Below are 20,709 nucleotides of genomic sequence, written 5' to 3' on the forward strand. Positions count from 1 at the left end.
GGCAGCCTTTGGTCGGGAAGAAAGGTAAAGCGAATTCTGTGGTGTGGAAACACTTCGGTTTCGAGGAGTCTGACTCGGAACAAGCAAAGATACTGTGCAAGATATGTCACCCGACCGGGGTCATGCCTATCTTCCCACAGCCCAATGGTCCCACAGCCCTATGTTCCCACACTTTTTGGGTTAGGGAAGGGGAAGAGGTTAGGGTTAGGGAAGTGGTTAGGGTAGGAGCATAGGGCTGTGGGAACATAGGGCTATGGGAACATAGGGCTGTGGGAACATAGGCATGCTCCCACGCGACCGTGTCTGCACCTCAAGGGAACACGACCAATTTATTTAACCATTTAAAGTCCACACACAGAGTAATACACGACCAAGCACTGAAGGAACAAAAAACCCCTCAAAAATGAAAAGCTCCTCGACTCCTGTCACCGCCACACAGTCCTCAATTAAGGACACACTTTACAATGCCACCGCATATCCACCTAGCTCCCGCAGGCATAAAGAAATAACGGATGCCGTCACATACATGATTGCCAAAGACATGTGCCCTATCAACACCGTTAGCGACTCGGGGTTCGATAAACTGATTAACACATTGGACAAGCGGTATGTGTTACCATCACGTCACCATTTCAGTAGAAATGCGCTGCCTGCCCTTTATGACGAATGTTGCGGAAAGGTTGCAAGAGAAGCGTCAACAGCATTATATTTTGCCACCGCAACGGACCTATGTTTTTTTTTTATTTTTATATATTTTTTAATTCATTTAGTAATATATTTTTCTCTTATTTATTTGCATTTTTCTTGTTTTTCAGTTCAAACTTATCGTGTTAAAAGAAATGCCAGAGTTAAAAGTTCAATAAATGCTTGTTCTCAAATCAATGAATAATCGTCTTTAATAATCGTGATTACAATATCAATCAAAATAATGGTGATTATGATTTTTGCCATAATCATGCAGCCCTACTGCCAAGTCAAGTTGCAATTCATCAAAACAGTGACTCAAGGCGACTCTGTAGTCTATTCTTTTTTTTTTTTTTTCAAATACAAAACAATCCAAAACAAAACAAAACATGTACATGTGTACATGCTGCCTGCACTCCATAAAAAAAATAATAAAATAATTATCTATATGACTCAATCATTAAATCATATAACAGCGGGACCAAAAAAAATAGCATGGGAATTCAAAAAGCAGGCAGCACATTTATCATTTTCACATCCCTGCATGTGATTTAAAAAGGCAAGTGGCCTACATAAACAAACTAACAGAAATAAACAAAACAAACAACAAAAAATAAATAGATAAAGATAAAGAAAGAAAGAAAGATAAAGGTTCTGTAGTCTATTCTGCAATTTTGACAAGAATAAACTACAGAGTGACAAGTCACAATGACTCGGGTCCAAATCGCTGGTGTCAGCCACAAAAACAAAATTGCAGAATAGACTAGATATAAGAAATATCTCCATCTGTCATGGACAATCAATCATTCCATGCTATGACAAAGTGATTGATCTCTTTTTACAGTTTTGTAAGTTAAGGAGGTGGTGGTATCCTGATAAAGTCTTTGTCACCTGTCTGCCTGATGCTGTCTGACACATTCATTATTATAGATTTTTAAAAAGAGCTTACTTTTGCACTTTTATTTATTAGATGAGTGACTACGGAGAACTAATCTATAATCACTTTGTGGGACATGGAACACACTATTATTTTAGAAAACAGCTAACACATTACAACAGCTTCATGTAAAGAAGACAGTGTACTGAAGTGTGTGATGCAGTGTGTCCAATTAAAAAAAAGGGAGAAATTATGTTAAACACTGCCATATGTTTGTTGGTGTCAGAAGACCCCCTGCAAGAGCCAACATGTAACTAAAATACTGCCCTAGAGCTAAAGGCTGGCACATATACCTCACTGTCACTGTTTGATTTCAAATTCAGAGAGCCAGAGAACAGAGCCTATCACTGTCCTTATCATTTTTGAAGTGCACTTGCCTTTGAGAAGGAAATTAAAAATTGCACTGAAAGAGATCATCAAAGATTTTGCATCTGGATACATAAAACATATTATTGCTTTTCAGGGACCCTGCAGTATTAAATTGTGTTTCTACTGGTCTGTAAATATTAAGCCAGACCAATCAACCTATGGCCAAATGGAATTTCATTGACAGTGGTGGCAAAATCATAATTTTAAAGGCATACTGTGCAGAATTCGTCAGTTGATATTGGTAAACACCTCCCTGAAAGAAAGAGAGAGACAGAGCAGCAGTGGCAGACTAGAGATTGAATGAAGAGAGGGAGTGGCATAAGTGAGAACAAATCAGTGAATCAGATAGATAATTCTGATCATTTCAAAGCAGTTATGTTCTAAAGCACAAGTAAACAAGCCCACACATCCACACAACCACCTGAATTTCGATTGAATTCTGCTGAGGTGCACGCTCCGCTGTTTGCCTCTCTGCTCTGCCTGTCTGTGTGTGTGTAGTTAGCCCTGCCCTCAGACAAACAGGCCAAGAGTGACAGTGATATCACCTGGTCACTACGTTTTAATAGTGTCCCGCCCTCACAGCCTGCACACTGTTATTAGCTGGGGCTGCACACGCACTTTCCAAAGGCTGAGGTCCAGAAATGTCCTGAAAACAGCAAAATATGAAGAAAATAAGAAAACACAGACGGAGGGCAAGGTCTCTGCAGATACAGACACTGCTACGCGCTTCTTCTCTTGAGAGGAATTACTTTCATACAAGTCTATACATTGCATTGTATACCTTCCCCCCCCAGGCCGGAAGCGTGAGATACTGTTTGGGAATATGCTGTATATTAACATGCTGTCTCTGTTCTAGGGACAGGTTTGGTGACTCAGAGGGGGAGTCCCTAGCCATTTCACCCCAGCAGGGCTCTGGGGGGGGCAACTGGCCTCCTGACCGACCAGAGGACTCAGACAACCAGAGGAACGTCAGGCGAACTGGCCAGGCTTCCATCCACATACCTCCTGTGACCGTCACCTCCCCACCTGGAGAGACCACCCTCATACAACGTCAGTGTCTATTCATAATTTTGTCCCTCATTGAGTAGTGTTGAATTTGGTCCCTATTATAGTCACCATTCTCTGCAAAAGTGAGCTGTATCATATACAGTATTATAGCGGCAGTAGAGAGGTGATAGGAAATAAAGGGAGAGAAATATGGTGCACCTTAACCTCTAGGCCACCACAAACAGGCCTCTTGATGTGCATCTTCTTTTTCTAACTTAACAAAATAAAATAAAATGTCTGTAATCCACTCGCCTTGTGGTGGTCAAAGCATCAAAAAAATACATTTGAAAAACTCATCAACAATGTAGTTTGGTAGAAAGGAAATAAACCTTCCCTTTAAGACAGGCTTTCATGACTCTGACCTGCGTTGCTGTAATTGAACTCTGTGTCTTTCCAGTGAACAGTATTGACTGTGAGATGATGCCCATGAATGAGAAGAACCTGGAGGATCTTGGTCAAAGTGGACCAAAACCCATCCTGCCTTATAGTTCCATGTTCATGTTTGGACAGACAAATCCGTGAGTCACCTCACCCTCCTTCAACCACTTCTTCACCTGCAGGCCCATAGGGCCTCCGACATGCATTAGATCAGGCCACCTACCTTTTCATTAGCGCCACATTTGAAGAAGAGTGAAGTGCCAAGGGGCTTGACTTTTACATCCCTATGTCTGACCTGGAAAGCTTAGAGTTTAAATATGCTAAAACAATGCACTTTTTTCCTCCATTTTGTTTATTAGTTTTCACAATTTAAAAAAAACAAAACAAAAAAAAACCTTCTGTGATCTCAGAAGTAGGTGGTAAGTTTGATTCTTGTAAATGTCCTCTGCTTAAACAGCCTGGGTTAAAGCTTGTTGATAAAAGAAAATAATATCTGTGCTTAGCAACAGGCGTAACTGTTAACAAACATAATGAATGGGTTAATTAGCCTACTAACAAAATGATAAAAGGGCTCATATGAGTTTGTTAAAGGGCTGCATTTGTCCCGCTGGCTGCCAGTTGAATAGGTCTGCTATAGAGCCCCAAAAATACTCAATTTTTGGGGACAACGTTATTGGGAAGAAGATATGTTACAGAGGCAGGATATTTTACAGTCTAACAGTAAACTTTATTGCGTAAAATGATGACTACACTGGGAATTTAATGACTAAAACAACCCCAAGCATCTTTTTGTGCTTTATAATCTCTAAAAATAAAGTTTCCATATCGGTCAATATGTCAATGTGTCGGGCTCTACTATAGACCATGGAGAGTTTGTATATCAGCTCTTTTATTTCTTATCTCTAATCAAGCATATCATCACATCGGTACCAGGAGTCACGCAGTCCTACAACACTGTGATTGATGAGGAAGCTTGTGTGTGTGTTGAACATGTCCCTCTACCCCTCAAGAGACCAGTACCTCTCAATACCAGGGTCCATCTCCTCAGTGTACTCATAAACCTTCACATAAACACACTGTTCCCAATACCAACACACACACAGGAGACAGTGGTAGCTGGTCAGCATGGCGGACGTTAACAGGAACACTAGTAATTTTAGGTTAAGGCTCTCCACTTTCTTGTGTGCTGAGCTCATAAATAAAGTTTGAGCATGTTTGGCTGCGTCATACAGTAGAAAGTCATGTCTTTATAGTTAGATGCAGCCTCTAGTCAGCCTCTATGTACAGTATAAATGTTTAATTCATGCCTTATTCTTGATAGTATTTGAATGACAAATGTGTGTAAAGTTTCCTTCCTTTATCCTTGTAGTGTTTGTTATACACTGCTTATTATATCCTGCTATTTCCTCACTTGTCTCTGTGTGTTTGGAGGCATTCATATTTTCTTTGAGATTTAGGCTGAAAGTGTCTGCATATGGTTTACCTGTTGCTTTATTTTTACTATTATATTCTGCTCTTGCTTTCCTTTCCTGTTCATTAGACCACACTCCTGACAGGTCCAAAAAGGAAAAAAAAAAATCAGCTATGGAGAAAGGAAGTTTTGGCACACTTAGGTCCACGGTCATTAGACCTTTATCATGGCAAATATTTACCAACACGAGAGTTGCTGTCTACGGTTGTAGCTCTAGGGACTCTGCAGATCCACCATGTCTCAACACAGAATAAATCAATACAAAAAGCAATCAGGATATACATTCTGAACACCCTGTGGGTCTGAATGTAGATTTTGATGCTATACTTGGAGTTGACTTCTGCATTTCAGGGCTGTGGGTACTGCTATCTGCTCGTCTTTTACTACTTCTGCATTTCCTGTATTTAGATTTTCTGACAGCTTTCTGTGCGGATTTGTTTTCTGTTTCATTGACAACGTATGTGTGCTTGTATAAAAAAGTACAGCTGTGCTCTGTTAGTTGTCATTTTAAGCTTTAATATTTGTTTTTGTTGAACATTTTCCCTGATGAAGATCTAGTGACTGAGAGCTTGGCTTTATTTTGATCCTTGCTTTAGACGTTTTTGTGTGTTTTAGCAAGAAAGGGGTGAGGATATAGCAGTGGCTGCCACAGTCTTTGTTATATCTGTGTCTGCTGCTTACTCTTTGTCTCCCTCTCTCTGTCTGTCCCTGTCCCTCTCCTCAGGGTGAGACGGTTATGTCACTACATTGTGACTATGCGTTATTTTGAGATGTCCATCCTGGTTGTCATTGCTATGAGCAGTATCGCTTTGGCAGCAGAGGATCCTGTCTGGACCAATGCCCCTCGAAACAACGTGAGACCAACAGTATACATTTACACATAAACACATGCACACTAATATTATGATATTTCCTACATTTCACATGTACCCAACTGTGTTTTTTAAAAGGTGTTTTATCCTGAAATTTTTTCTGGTTAGTGTGGAGTCTTGTCTGTTAATGAAGTTAATTATCCTGTTCTCAGTTAATAATGAGATTCTGTATTTCATTTCAGGACTGATTTAATCTCTCTTTTTCAGGTGCTCAAATATCTGGACTATGCCTTCACTGGTGTTTTCACCTTTGAAATGGTGATTAAGGTAAACGTGGAAATAAAGACACACTTTAAACATTCATAACTTCATGACTTCATTGTCTTTCACTGCACTCTTCTTCCTCAGAGTAAATCATCTGTGATGACTATGTATTATAATTTATCAGAATTGAGTTGCTGACTCATTGCATTTCTACTTACTGAAAGCACTTAACTGATGCATTTGGAGAGGACATTGAGGCAGTCTGTCAGGACCTCACCTCATTGTGACCATTGTGGTGTACTCAGGATATCAAGGCTGTATGGATGCCCCTTTCTATTAATAATACTCTGTATTTTCTTTTAAATCAGTATCTTTAACTCTCTTTCACTGTTTAATCTAACAAAATGGTGATGATTGGTAAACCTGTCTGACACTCAAAGTCTTATATATTAATTTCTAAATATAAATATAGGGCAATCAATAGAAAATCACAAGTGGCATTATGTAATAATGAGTCTATTATGTAATACCTCTCAACCTAACCAGAAATACAAATTAAATAAATCAAAAATAAAAAGACGTAACAGTGGTGTGTTTCATGGGTTTAGATGGTGGACCTCGGCCTGCTGCTTCATCCTGGATCCTACTTCAGAGACCTGTGGAACATTCTGGACTTCATAGTGGTCAGTGGGGCGCTGGTGGCTTTTGCATTTTCGTAAGTTCGATAACTTTTATATTTTTGTCATAAACTCAAATGTCTACATTTGTAAATAGTTAATCCTGATCAACAGATTTGGCAGATGCATCTGGTGACTGGTGGTCTGGTGTGTCAGGTTAAATATACAGTATCTGCCTAACTTCAGTCAGAAACTTGTGTAATATGGACTGTGGCTCTGCCTTGCAGCATCTCCACCAAATGTTTTTCAGGAGAAAGCAAAACAGTATATTTAAGCAATAACCAAAAGGTCATTTAAAGGGACAGTTCACCCCAAAATCAAAAATACACATGTTTCCTCTTACCTGTTGTGCTATTTATCCATCAAGATTGTTTTGGTGCGAGTTGCTGAGTTTTGTAGAAAAATTGGTCTTCGAGATGTCTGCATTCTCTCCAGTATAATGGAACTAGATGGTACTTGATGAGCTCAAACTGGCAAAAATACATTTAAAAAATTCAACAGCAATGTCTCTTTCCAGAAATCATGACATAATCGACAGATCTTGCTGTGAACAGTGTCGTGTAGGAACTATTTTCTGTCCTTATCACCATGCAGAAGAAAGTGTGCCCCTCTTCATGGACAAGAAGCTGGCTATCTAAGCTAGCTAAGCTAGCTAACATTACAGCTCAGCCGTGGAGGACGCCATTATTGTTAGCATCCTGCTCTATCATGAGCATGAGCCTCTCGTCCATGAGTAGATGAACTTTTCCTATTGCACATTGATACGTTTGGCAGGTGTAGTTAGAAAATAGTTCCAACCATGAAACTGCTCAAAACAAGGTGTGTGGCTTATCTAGGGTAACGATGGTCATGATTTCAGGAGAGACATTGCTGTTGAGTATTTCAAATGTAATTGATTGGCACTTGAGCGTAACAAGCCGAGTGCCATCAAGTTCCATTATACTTGATAAAAGATGTACATGTCCATGGCTGATATCTCCACAACTCAGCAACTCAAACCAAAACAGTCTAGACGGATGAATAGCATTACAGGTAAGAAGAGAAATGTTTGGATTTTGAGGTTAACTGTCCCTTTAACAGTGGAAGACGATGATGAGCTTTTCTTTTAATAAAGATTGTCTAAGATCCCTGTTACAGGGCAAATCCTGGATGAAATACAATAATTAAGTCTTATAATTCAAGTTCTGTGAACACTTAGTGGTTAGTGAATGCTCTTTTTCATGGGACTCATCCCAGGTTGGGTGGCTGACCATGTGTTGGGCAAATGGGGCTGTATGGAGCCACTGGGATCCTGTTAGAAGTCTCTGCCAGTGTTCAAAGAGCTAAAATTATAATAGTTAATCATCAATCTGTTGATTTCATGTGACAGTTCTATTGTTGCATTTTATTTATAATTCAGTAATTCAGTGATCAAATAGTTATCTAACTATCAACCACTTTTACCTTTGACAGTTTATTATTGGATTTTAAGTAATTTCATGATGTTTTAAATACAATGAGATGATTTGTGGTTGTTATAAGTATAAAAACTATCTTAGTGATATAGGCTATTATATATATACTGTGAGCTGTCAACTCAACCTTTGCTGCTTACCACAGCTTTTTCTTTAAGTCTGTTTTTTCTGTGTGTGTGTACCTGTGGGTGTGTGTGTACGTGTGCGTGTGTGTGTGTGTGTGTGTGTGTGTGTGTTGTGGTGTTGTGCTATGTGTTTATTGACATGATCCTCTCCCTGTTTCTGTCCTGGGATCATTTTGAAGGAGCTTCATGGGGTAATGCTTCCTCTACCTCTCTCATGTTGCCTGTCTGTAACATTATCTGTGTGTATGTATGTGTGAGAGAAAACATACATGACTTACACTGCAAAAACAAGTAATTTCCTCTCATATTCAGTCTTACTTCTTGAAATCCAGGTTTTATGTAGAGGCCAGTCATAGGTTAAAGAATGCAGCTGTATTTTCTCCAAAATACTACTGTTTGTTTAAGTAAAAGGAACTATGAATTCAAATTAATTAAAATGAATACAATGCACCAACACATTCTCTTAGTGTAAGTTGTGTATTATATTCTAGTAACTCAGGTGGTGTAATCACTCCTCCTAAACCTGCCTTGTCTACTGCATTGAGTCATATTTGCACCTTAGTTCTAAGAGAATTTGGACATTTTGAGCAAATGTATGAAAATTTGCAAAACACATAAGTTGTATTTTGTAGAAAAATTACAAGCGTAGAAGAATATAAACAAACAATTCCTTCTTTGTTCAAAATGTCTCATCATTCAAAACTCAGCCATAAATATATTGCCATTTACTTATATGCTTGGATTTCTTTCTGCATTATTATTGATTATTAGTGCAAAATGGTGATTGCAGAAGGAGCAGACATCACCATCAACTGTGTTCTTTACAAGACTGTAAGACATGCAGTATATGAAGTGAAATTGCTTGCGAGGATGAATATTTTTTGCAGTGTGCACTGTTGTGTGTTGAACATACTCCCATCTCGTCGCCCATCTAAGACCTTCCTGTACCCTCGTGTGCCAGGCTGGAGGTCCATCTCCATGCTCTCCTATGCTATAGACGGGCATGTCACCTGCGTGTTCATCATCCAAATCTTCCCTGAGCCTCTGATGGGAGGTGTTTCCACCAGAACTCTGCCTCGCCACTGCTCTGCTTGAATGAAACAATCAATTTCCCATTCTCACTTATTAATTCAACAGAGGCTCACTAATGTAACAAGCACGCTGCTGCCGGAGGGCATAAGTACATCTCAGGGAATAGCATGCACATTACATAAACTGTATGACATCAATGCTGTTTGCTATAGGTTTTTAATGGCTGCCCTATGACTAAACTGTCACATCATTTTCATTTACATGCAGTTTGCAACCTGACCCAGCATCATATTGTAGATGGGATATATTGATATGGTTCAGTTCCAAACCTGTGCTGAATAGCATTTGTAAATATTTTTTCATGAGTAAGACTCATACAGTAAGTGGCACTTTTCAATGACAACCTGCTGATATGGAGACCCAATGTTCAATACTGAATAAATAAATAAATAAGACATGAAATAACGCTTACTAGCTTACTATATAAACTGGTAACCTATTGCTTGCTAACTAATTCAATAATTTGGTTATGTCAGTTAAGTTTTTCCTCATCATATCTGTAATACTAAAGCTAACTAGCTTTAACCTCAACAAATGAGGATGCTGATTTTTTTTTGCCTGGGACATCAAAATAGTAAATTGTTTTAAAATAAGTCGGCTTAAAACCTTTAAAAGCCAACCGGAGACAGCATTTAAACCACCTCATTAAGTACAGGGCATAAAATGTACTAATGCGTACTAATGAGCTACTAAAGTGTTCAATCTGCCACCGTTATTACTGTAAACTGCTCATTGGTCACACAAGAGAGTAAAGATATATATATATATATATATATATATATATATATATTTCACATACCAGAACCAGTTTTCGTTATGAAAAGCTGTATTTTAAAATAAAATCAGACTTTAGAAAATGGTCATTTTAAATGAATGGCATCAAGTTAAACTGACGTGTAATGTCTATGATTGTAAAAGGAGGCAGGATGAATTTGTAATGATGTATTTTATGTGGTCAATTTAATGGTCATATTACATTTTTAGTGTATCTACTCATGTAAATATTTAATTTATATTGAACACTTTGGATCTCCATAGCAATGATTCTCTATTGTTCTGATGCATTCAACCCACATATCAGATGCTCTACAGGTAAAATCAAATTTTACAGAAAATATTTGCAAACACTATTCGGCTCCAGGTCACTCTCATATTGCCAGTTACAGATGGAAAGTCCTATTTGATAGACAACTGTCATTCACTCACCAAGCATGTTGCCGGAGCTCATTCTGCCTGCAATCCATCTGACCGACTGCCTGTGGCAAGGACAACGAACCATAGCATCCCCATCAAAGCCTGATCTGTGAATCTGTCATCTCACCTACTGGAACCACTCGAGTGTTGAGCCCAGTCTGCAGCTTTTTGGTGCATTTCACATTTGATGTTGCAAACTGCAATTCTGCCTTTTAATGTCAGCTTCAGATTTTATAGTGACAACCTGGTTTTCATGACTGGGATGATGAATCTATTTCCTTGATTATATTTTTAGTAATTACAAAATCTCCTAAGAAGCCTGTTTTGTTGGCATTTGCTCTTTTTATTTGATCTTTTGGTTGACACTGAGAAGCTGCAGCAGTGTGCAATTACAGAGCTGAGCAACTGCCTCTCATAATCACAAAATCACTTGATTTGTGTGTTCAGTGATAGGCTGCCTCCAAAAAATAACAGGCACATTCAGCATCCAATCACACCTGCTATTTTCTCCTTGTGTGGCCTAAACTGAATCCATTTTTCTTTACTGGGATTTACTCACCTAGTTGTCTGCTAGCAGCCAAAATAATCTTATTATCTGTTTTCAATCATAGAAACTATGGTGTTTTAATTTGATGCAAAACATATGCTTTATTTTGTTTGTGTGTGAAGCATCCATAAATGTGCTGTACCTTGTTTTACCACTGTTTTCCCCCAAGTAGATCGCAACAAGGTGTGACCAGGTGGGGAACCTCCCTATGCACCCTGTACCCATACCTTACCCTCACCCTCTCCCCGAAATCCAACCCTCTCTAACTACCATCCTACTTATGCTTAGATCAGCTTCATGTATAAAATGATTAAACTCATAATCCAGTTTATTAAATGCCTTATTAAGACAACAGTAACCTTTGTCTGACAGCTTTCAATTGAAACCTTCCTGTGCCTGCCAAAACCACTGCTGGTTTTAGCTGTTTCATTCCAAAATGCTTTATTACCATTTAGGGTGGAAATAAGATTTTTCACTTTCTATTTTTAATATATATATTTTTTCTTTGTCATGACTTCAACTAACAATTAAAGTTATTTAAATGATCTATTTCATTAATAACCAATGATAATCAAAAAGTTGGCTTTAAATGGTATAAACATATTCTTAATTTAGCATTTTGGAATGAAGTCTGTCATTTAGAGGTTAGTGTCTATTGTATGTTCCTCCAGTGCTGGTCCATCTACCTTTCCTCACAGCAGCCACCATCAGCAAACTCGTGTCTGTTAACACTGACCTTCGACCCTTCATACCCGAGTACCATGAAGTACCATAGTAGGAGCATGTGAAGCCTTCAAGCCCCAACAGTACATGCAGCCCTTGTTTATTAGCATTAGGGACAGGCAGCAAGTAAGAGGTTATTAGGGAGTCAATGAATGAGATTATAAAAAGAGATTTTAAAACAAATCTGTTTTTTTGTTTATAATTGTTGACTGATTATAGTATTAAGTATGTGGTGAGGAGTAAGAAGTACTCACTGTGCCGCTATCACACTATGTGTAGTGGACTGCGAATGACCCACCCAGCAACCCCAACTGTCCCCTGACTCAGATGTTTCTCGCTGTTTATGCTAATGCACTAGAAGAGCGCTTCAAGAAGTGACATTAGAGGGGTAACTACTGCATCATACTTAAATCACAGGCTGCTCTATTTTATGCGTTAGGAGTAAGTGCAGGCTGTTTATTAAATGCACTCTCTGAAGTTGCAACATGTTTGCCCAGGTCAGCCACCGTTCTGCACACATCTTTACAGTGTAGTCAGCCTATGAAGATAATGCTTCATAGCTTGGGTGGAAATACAGAATCTTCAACTCTTTCAAGAGAGTATTCATTTAAGATAGGCTTGAGAAAAGTCTGAACCCATCCTTTAAATGATTTTGTAATGCAGCTGGCATTAGTAATGTAATCCATACTCACCAGAGAGAGAGAGAGAGAGAGAGAGACTCTGGAGTGGAATGGAGGTAAAAATAGAGCAGTGCTGAGACAGTTGGAAGACAGATTTTGTTTTGAGGGCCCATCTCTGCATTCTCGTTCCAGGAAAATGATGAACAGTTATGGCCTCAGCAACTTCTGAGCCAGATATCCTCATTATCATTTGAACCTTCACACCGCCCCTCCCCCCAAGCATCTCACTATATATATCTGGGTGTTGAGGGGTATTCTTTGAAAGCTATCAGAATATCTTATGTGGTTGTTCTCTTAGCCCTCATTGTAACTGTGTGAGTGTCTGGGCTAAACCCCCTCAGCCCTCTGTCACTATAAACGCATGCTAGACTATGTGCATCAGAGCATGGAAGCTGTTGCATGTGTTTGTGATTGGTGTAGGTGCCTCATAAGGGTACAAGAAAAGACAAAAGTTGTGTCATCATGTCACATGGATGCCATGCTGTTTGTCACTCCACAGCTTACTGCAGTGGTTCTCAAATAGTCCAGTGTTCTTTGGGGCCTTCTAGAGAGCCCGTGGCAACACTTTGAACTGTTCGCTTTAGTCCATTTCAGAAAATATTAGGAGAGATTTTCCCACTGTTTGATCTTCATTGCTCCTCCTGGATCTGAGGTACGCCAATTAGTCAGCACCTCCTGGCTTAAGCTTTCTCAGGGAGGCTGAACAGTGTAATATTCCAATAACTGGAGCACACCCTCCTCTCTCTTTTTTAAAAATGGGTAACACAGCCCCTCTTCTGCCACAACCACACAACACTGTTCAGAGCTTACAGCATCTCAGTCTCATCTCATCCACACACGGCACCTTGCCGCTGAGAGCCTCTTGCCTGCCTGACCTCTCTTGACCTCTGCCAGGGATATAGGTAAAACTTCTCCTAAGTCTTTCATCTCCACCTCCTCTACAGAGGAAGTGTTGGTTGGGTTCAGGAACCCCTCAAATACCTAGAACATGTTGGAGGGACTATATACTGTATCTCATTTTACCTGGGAATGCCCCAGCATCCCCCAGGAAGAACCTGAAGACGTTGCTGGGGAGAGGGATCTCTGGAATACATTTTTAAGCATGCTGCCACCCCAACCTGGCCCTAGATAAGCAGCGGAAAAACAGATGGATGGACAATGAAATCTGGGTGTGACAACACAATATATTTCAACACTAAACCCCAGTAACAAAACTCGTGTTATACTGAGGCAGAAGCTCAAACTAAATCCTATTGTAGGGTTTATAGGATGTAAATACAGTAAATCTTGTGTGTTGTGACATGAAAGTATTTGAATAGCACACTTTAGTGCTGACAGTGCAGTATAAATAACCACTGAAATACATAAAACAGGAAGAGTTCACTGATCTCCCTCAGTGCAGCTGTATTCTGTCAGTGTTCGTCTTGTTGGCTTCATGTTTATGTAATTTTATGACGTGCATATAAAACTGTCCACTGTACAGTAGACAGGATACAGAGAACATATGTAAGTTGCTGATTGACGGGACAAAAACTGTATTTAGCATTCACTTATATTCTATTTTTTGAGTCGTGTATTTGTCAGGGTTTTCAGCCACAAGTCTTTTGCACTTTTATTGTAAGATAGCAAGCTGTTACCTCTGACATTTACTGTCTGCACATTCTGTTTTACTTTAGCCTCAGAAATGTGTTTCTTATTATCAGTTTTAGGGCTGCTCTCAGTGCTTATTCAGCACAAGCCTTCAGAAGCTGTAGGCCTCTATTATTTGACACCTTCCGGGTGATTTTAAAGAACTCTCAGTAGGTCACAGGATTTTGTCTTATCCTTCCACTGATTGTCAGTACTGTTGCCTACTGTAGTCATTTGTCTCTTAAGACATTCTGCTTTACTGTATATCCCACATCTTTTCCACCTTCTCTATATCCCGACTTACAAGACACCTCTCAGTTTATGATTTCATGCTATTCACATATTCTGTAGTAGGTTTCACTTGATCCTGGGCCCTATACACCCTTGGAGTGGCAAATATCTCGAATTTGAAAGTGCAATGCAATTAATTTTATTTCAGTAGGATATCCACTCAGCATCACTAGTGCTCTCCAGGGAGTCATGGGTACACACTACAAACAAACACTTTAACAGTTAAATCATATCAAACAATGTTAACAGTCGGTGAGTCTGTCAGTCAAGTGTACCAGTGTCCAGATTTCAGTTGACATTTGTAAGCATGTTGACTAGTTTGTTCCCTTGAAGCCGTCTATCTGTTTTCAGATGTTCATCATAAAGAGCTCAGTTTGTTTTAAGTGAAGGCCGTTGAAGAGCCTCTAAATACCTCAGAAATAGTTTGCACCTGTCAGTTTTTCAGAACAGTCCACCAAGCACGTGCACTTTACACAGTGATTTGCCAGGTGTGTGGGAATGAGAAAGTAGGTGTGGTTTGAATTTCTCTCTCAAAGTGTGATCTTTACATGTGGCAGAGCAGATATCACGAGTGCCTTCATGGAAAGTGTGCACTGTTATTCTCAGTTGTATGATTCATGAAAGCAGGATTTTCACCGTTGCGTTTGGACAATCAAAACAGCTATACTATATACAATACCTTTGCATTCAGACATGGTTGAATAACCTGTTGTACTCAAGCAAACAAAGCTTAAAACTGGCTGTTCTTAAACATCGCATGTGAATGCCTTTGCTTGTGGTGGACAAACTATGTCCTCTTGTAAACAATTGTATTTGCCAGTAAACAATTGAATCATAAACACACTGGTTGTGTACACAAATCTGGGAAAGTACAGGAGTTACAGCGTTGGTGTCGCCATACAATATTTGCTTGTTTGGATACAAGCTGTCTGAAGAAGTGAACAATATTTTACTTTTACCTTTACTGTCTAAGAAACATTGCTATTGACAGTGATGTCAAGCAATCAGGAGGAACCTGTGCAGTTCTCAGGTGCTTCAACAGCTGTGGCAAAACCTGAATGATTTATTTTGAAACTGTGATGGGCCTCTCCAGTAGAGGTAACTAATGGGAAACACGACACAGTCTTCAAAAACCCTGGAGAAACAGAGAAGAAGATAAATAAAAAGTACAAAGATGATATAGTGTAACTCTCAGATGTTTTTTAAAACCTCACCTCAGACAATGACTGATAAATTAGTCATTTTTCTTCTATGTCTCCTTTTAGTTGTCAAATGACTTTCAGATCTTAATCACCCAAAATGGACACTCAAGACATCTGGTGGATTAAGATCTCTGATGCACAGTCTTAAGTGTGACCATGTTTGCATGGGAAACAATGTGTAGAAATGCAGCCTTCTTTTTGCAAAAGAACAACGGAAGACTTTTTGTGAAATAACTTCTGGATTGCATGTGTTCAAGCAGAGATTTCCAACCGACTTGTTCATGTAAACCAGGATTACATGGTACACTAAGCTGAATGGTCAGGAGGTGCATGTCCCTGTGTGAGGGTGTCTCTACTGTGGAGTGTGTACTGCTCAGGAATAACATGACAACAAGTCCAAAAGTGTCACTGAAATATTCTCACTCCGCCCTGCACAGTCACATATAGTACAGCACATTTAGACTATTCTACTGGTTTAAAATGTGTCGCTTTTGATATTTGGCTTTGACAGTTAGTCCCACAGACTACAGACAATATCCTGCTGAACGTACCATAGTTTGGTCTCAGTTTAAATGATACAGTAGATAGATATGAGTGGAAATGCTTTTGGCTAGACAAATAGGAATAGTAATAGTAATAAATGGCTAAAATGTCACTGCCCAACAATTCTCAAGTGGTTTTGGCTCTTACAAGAAGTAAAAGGAATAGTTTTTGATATCAGTCTCATATCTATGTGTTAGCTATGGAGCTGGAGTCAGGACGTGGTCAGCCGAGTTAGGCATAAAGACTGGAGATCTGGTCGCCTAGAAATCTCATACTCAACATTTTCCTCCATGTACAAGCTCCAGTATATGTCAGTACATTAGAGTTTTGTTAATATCAGATGGTTAACATTACCAATGGAATTGTGAGTGACAGGATAACATATAGGAAGCCTCACCTCCTTCAGCTCCATTATCTGTCCCCACTTATCCTACTCAGGACACTGGTTAAAGATTTGTACTACAGAAATCATTTCTCCTACGTGTGCTGTATATTATCATAGTAATTCAAAAAAAGAACTGATGAACTACATGCTTGTGTAGATATTTCTGTGTGTGATCTAACTGTGCTTGCCTTCTACAGGGGGACCAAAGGCAAAGACATAAGCACTATCAAGTCACTGAGGGTTCTCCGTGTGCTCAGGCCTCTCAAGACCATCAAGCGTCTGCCAAAACTCAAGGTTCTTCTCCTGTGCTGTTTCTTGTCTTATTGTGATTCATTTAGACAGGTTAACAGGGCTCAGCTGTGATTCAAGCAGGCAGCCTACCTCAGGGCTCCACTTCTACTGACGCTTTTTACACTGGTTTCACTGGTGACTTCTTCAGTTACGTGCACCATGTACACACATTTCATTAATTTGGAAAAAAAAATGTAAATGACTTTAAACAAGAAAGGTGCAGATAATGGTTTTCTTCATTTAAATCACAGCACATGCAACAAGATGACCTCATCAACAACTCACTAACTTGCTGAGCATTGTGTACCAGTAGTTTACAGTGATACACTACTTCTCTATTCTACTGTGTATTTTCTTCCTCTCATCTTTTAATCACATGCTAATATATCTCACTGTCTGGACCCATGTACCAGCAGGCCAGGCTACTAGGAATTCACATCCACATGATCTTCCCAGTGCCTTGGTAGGGCCTGCAGCTCAGGCCCACTCACATTATTACAAAATCAACTTAATAATTGTAACTATAATACATGTAATATAATAGTTTTCAGCTATGTTCAGAAATAATTTACACTTAATGCCGAAAATGAAATGTGTGTGTGTGTTTCTGTGTGTCACCAGGCGGTGTTCGACTGTGTGGTCAACTCTTTGAAGAACGTTCTCAACATCCTCATCGTTTACATCCTCTTCATGTTCATCTTCGCTGTCATAGCAGTTCAGCTCTTCAAAGGAAAATTCTTCTACTGCACAGATGAGTCCAAGGGCCTGCAGAAGGACTGCAAGTTAGTCCCAATCACCTACTTCCTCTTTTCTTTTCTCAGAAACCTTGGTGGAATCAAACCAGAGCCTGCACCATTTTTGCCCACTCAGCTTTGTTTATGCCTTTATGTCTTCCAGAGGACAGTTCCTAGACTACGACAAAGACGAGGTGGCTGCCATGCCCAGAGAGTGGAAGAAATATGAATTCCATTATGACAACGTGCTGTGGGCCTTTCTAACCCTCTTCACTGTCTCCACTGGGGAGGGCTGGCCTACGTAAGTAAAGCTGATCATTTTATAGACATAAAAACAATGCCAATCTATGATGGATTTTACTGTGCAAAAACAGGAATAAATGTAACAGCAATGGTTTATGTGGAAAAATGAAACATTTTTCACTGAAAATGAACTTAACAAAGACACAAATTTGTGAAGGAAGATGTTCAGGTTCAACCATATTAAAACATACCCAGTGGAATCATAAGAAATATGCTCAACATGTACCCATTCATCTGTCACTGATAGGGATTTCTTTTGTAGCTTAGATTGATAAACTTACTCGACTCATCCAGCAGATACAGATTAATATTAGCATCAGCATTCACTCTCCTTCTAACTCTAGTTTGGTCTCCATTATCTCCTGGGAAACATGTCACACCACATGAGAAGAATAACAAAACATAACAGGAAGGAGTAGTTCTTTTGGTACCATCCACAACATTTGATTATGGAAAAAACGCAAAAATAATAACCATTCTAATATTTAACAAACTGAGCTGATCTGAACTTGGCTGCTTGGTGGAAATGATGGCAGCGGAGAACAACTAGCTTTTCTAGAGTACTGAGATACACGAGGTGAAGTCAAGACCCTTCACAATACACAGTCATTTCATCCATTGTTAATATGAAAATAGTGATGAGTGCAGCTTTAAGATTTTTGAATTAGGAAAATTTAGGAAATTAAAGGAGCACTTATTACCTTTACAATGTGAAGCCGGCACATTTGGCATAGCCTTTTAAGTTTCAGAGACCCTGATGTTTGTTTGTAACGGCTTGAGAGATGGAGGTATTTACTGGAGATATGGGGTTAAAGGAAAAGTGCTTTTGGGTTATATTATGGGAAGTGTAGGATCAAGTGTTTTGGACAGAAAATAATACAAAATCTGCATTGATTTTGACCATTTTCTTCTAACCGGTCTCTCAAAACTCCCACAACTTTATGGGAGTGAAATAATAAGTTATGGCAGAAACTCTTTTAAGAGGAGAGCTGTGGAGTTCAATGTTACAGTGACGAGTCAGACCCTTTTGTTGTAGCGGTCAAAGTAAAAGACCAGCAGTGAGGCATCTCCTTCATCACTACCTTCATTACCAATAGATTGCCTTGTGTATCACTACATTTAATCTGCCAGTAACATCCTGTATTCCTGAAGGTATAGATACTGTACTGTACGTCCTTTTAGTGGCAGTATCATACAGTGGAGGGAGGAAATCGTATTGTTCTTTATCCTTGATTTTCAGATTTTTGTAGAAAGTGGGAATATAGTTTTGTTTGCAGGACTGAAGTACATCAGGAGGTTTTCATGGGGCCACATGAAAAGTCAGAGCTGTGTAGGGAGAGTTGTGTTGGCAGGTTTTTATAAATGGAACACACTGACATGTTGAGTTTTATTCAGTTTGTCACAGTCTAAAAATACCGTGGATGGCTACTTGTTATTGAAGACCTGCTGGTGTCTTTGCACTTGTTTTCATGAATTTGCTCTGTGAGTAATTTGCTGATGAATGATGTATGAAATGCAAGAGAGGGGCTTCTTCTCAATGTCAGTTATATATAGCTCACTTCGCATAACCTGAAGGCTTCTGTGGCCTGCTGTGGTGTTGCTGTTAACACCAAAGTGTATTAACTCTGTTAATGAAAGTACGCCTTCATATCTGTAATGCTTAATATTAATCGCATGCCTATTACACACTCACAAAAGACTTTTTATTGTCAAAGTCTGCTTCTAGGCAAAGAAGCTTTTGCTGCGTCATGTTTTTCATGAGTTGAGTTACATAGTTTTTAAGTCACAATAGTTTTGATCATGCCCTGGAGTATGATTTTTGTTGTATTACAGAGAGTATAATCATCTTGGAGGATGACAGTACAGGCTGGACTGTTATTGTGTTGTGCTCTACCCTCCTTGCAGTGTCTTGAAGCACTCTGTGGATGCCACCTTTGAAGACCAGGGTCCCAGTCCAGGCTACCGGATAGAAATGTCCATCTTCTATGTGGTCTACTTTGTGGTCTTCCCTTTCTTCTTTGTCAACATCTTCGTCGCTCTGATCATCATCACCTTCCAGGAGCAGGGTGACAAAGCCTTGTCTGAGTGCAGCTTGGAAAAGAATGAGGTGAGGCACACACATGACAAACAATTCTGAGCTTTATGTTATATTAAACTAATGTTGATGGTGCATTTTACACAACGTTGGTGGCAGGAGACACTGGAGACTGAGGGGCTCATTTTTCATCATACTAAACATCATACTTGATCCAGCAGACTTGGTCACATTTTCAGAAGACCTATAATAAATCCTTTATTGAATCAAGCTTGTTTTTGTGACAAAGTAGTTTGTGCTCCACTCATTCGTCACAGAAACATGAGAGCTGTAGAAATCATTGGAACTGAAGACTGCCATCTTATACATGTTTTTTATGAGTGGATGGAAACTTTTCACCACAACTATATGTAATGGCTGTCAAATCTCCACCCAACCGAACACCTACAGGGCATTTTGGAGCGTCATTTAAGACGTTGCACCATCATTAACCCAAATCAGGGAAAATCTTTCACCACAATCGGTCCACACAGCTGGAGAAATGTGTAACTAGAGTGAACAAAGGAGGCTGAACTACGTAGCTTATGTAAAGACACAGGCATCGGAAATCACAGAAAAAACACATTGTTGAGCACATTCTAAATATAATGAATGTAATGTGTGACAACTGATTGGACTCGGTTGGGCGGAGTCTGTTCCAGGCTGGATGGTTGATGATGGAAGATTAGATAAGTTGTTGCCTCTCCTTGTCATAAAGATTAAGATGGTTTTACTTGAATCAGGACAACTGACATGACACCCTGTATGTCAGCAGGCAAAATGAAAACAGAGGTGGCTGTAGG

General features: G+C 39.4%; 1 protein-coding gene across 1 annotated transcript in view; it reads left to right on the forward strand.

The window, feature by feature from the left end:
• Positions 1-20,709, forward strand: part of cacna1ba (calcium channel, voltage-dependent, N type, alpha 1B subunit, a) — a 164,533-nt gene that overhangs the window by 99,222 nt on the left and 44,602 nt on the right. Inside the window, exons 22-30 of the mRNA XM_084359949.1 lie at positions 2,847-3,040; positions 3,435-3,555; positions 5,611-5,740; positions 5,966-6,025; positions 6,571-6,677; positions 16,702-16,798; positions 17,417-17,577; positions 17,693-17,830; positions 19,738-19,939. Coding sequence (XP_084216075.1) covers positions 2,847-3,040; positions 3,435-3,555; positions 5,611-5,740; positions 5,966-6,025; positions 6,571-6,677; positions 16,702-16,798; positions 17,417-17,577; positions 17,693-17,830; positions 19,738-19,939 — 1,210 coding nt within the window. The remainder of the gene's footprint in view (positions 1-2,846; positions 3,041-3,434; positions 3,556-5,610; positions 5,741-5,965; positions 6,026-6,570; positions 6,678-16,701; positions 16,799-17,416; positions 17,578-17,692; positions 17,831-19,737; positions 19,940-20,709) is intronic.

The sequence above is a fragment of the Pagrus pagrus genome, assembly GCF_965226575.1.
Source record: "Pagrus pagrus genome assembly, chromosome: 8".
Lineage (NCBI taxonomy): Eukaryota > Metazoa > Chordata > Actinopteri > Spariformes > Sparidae > Pagrus > Pagrus pagrus.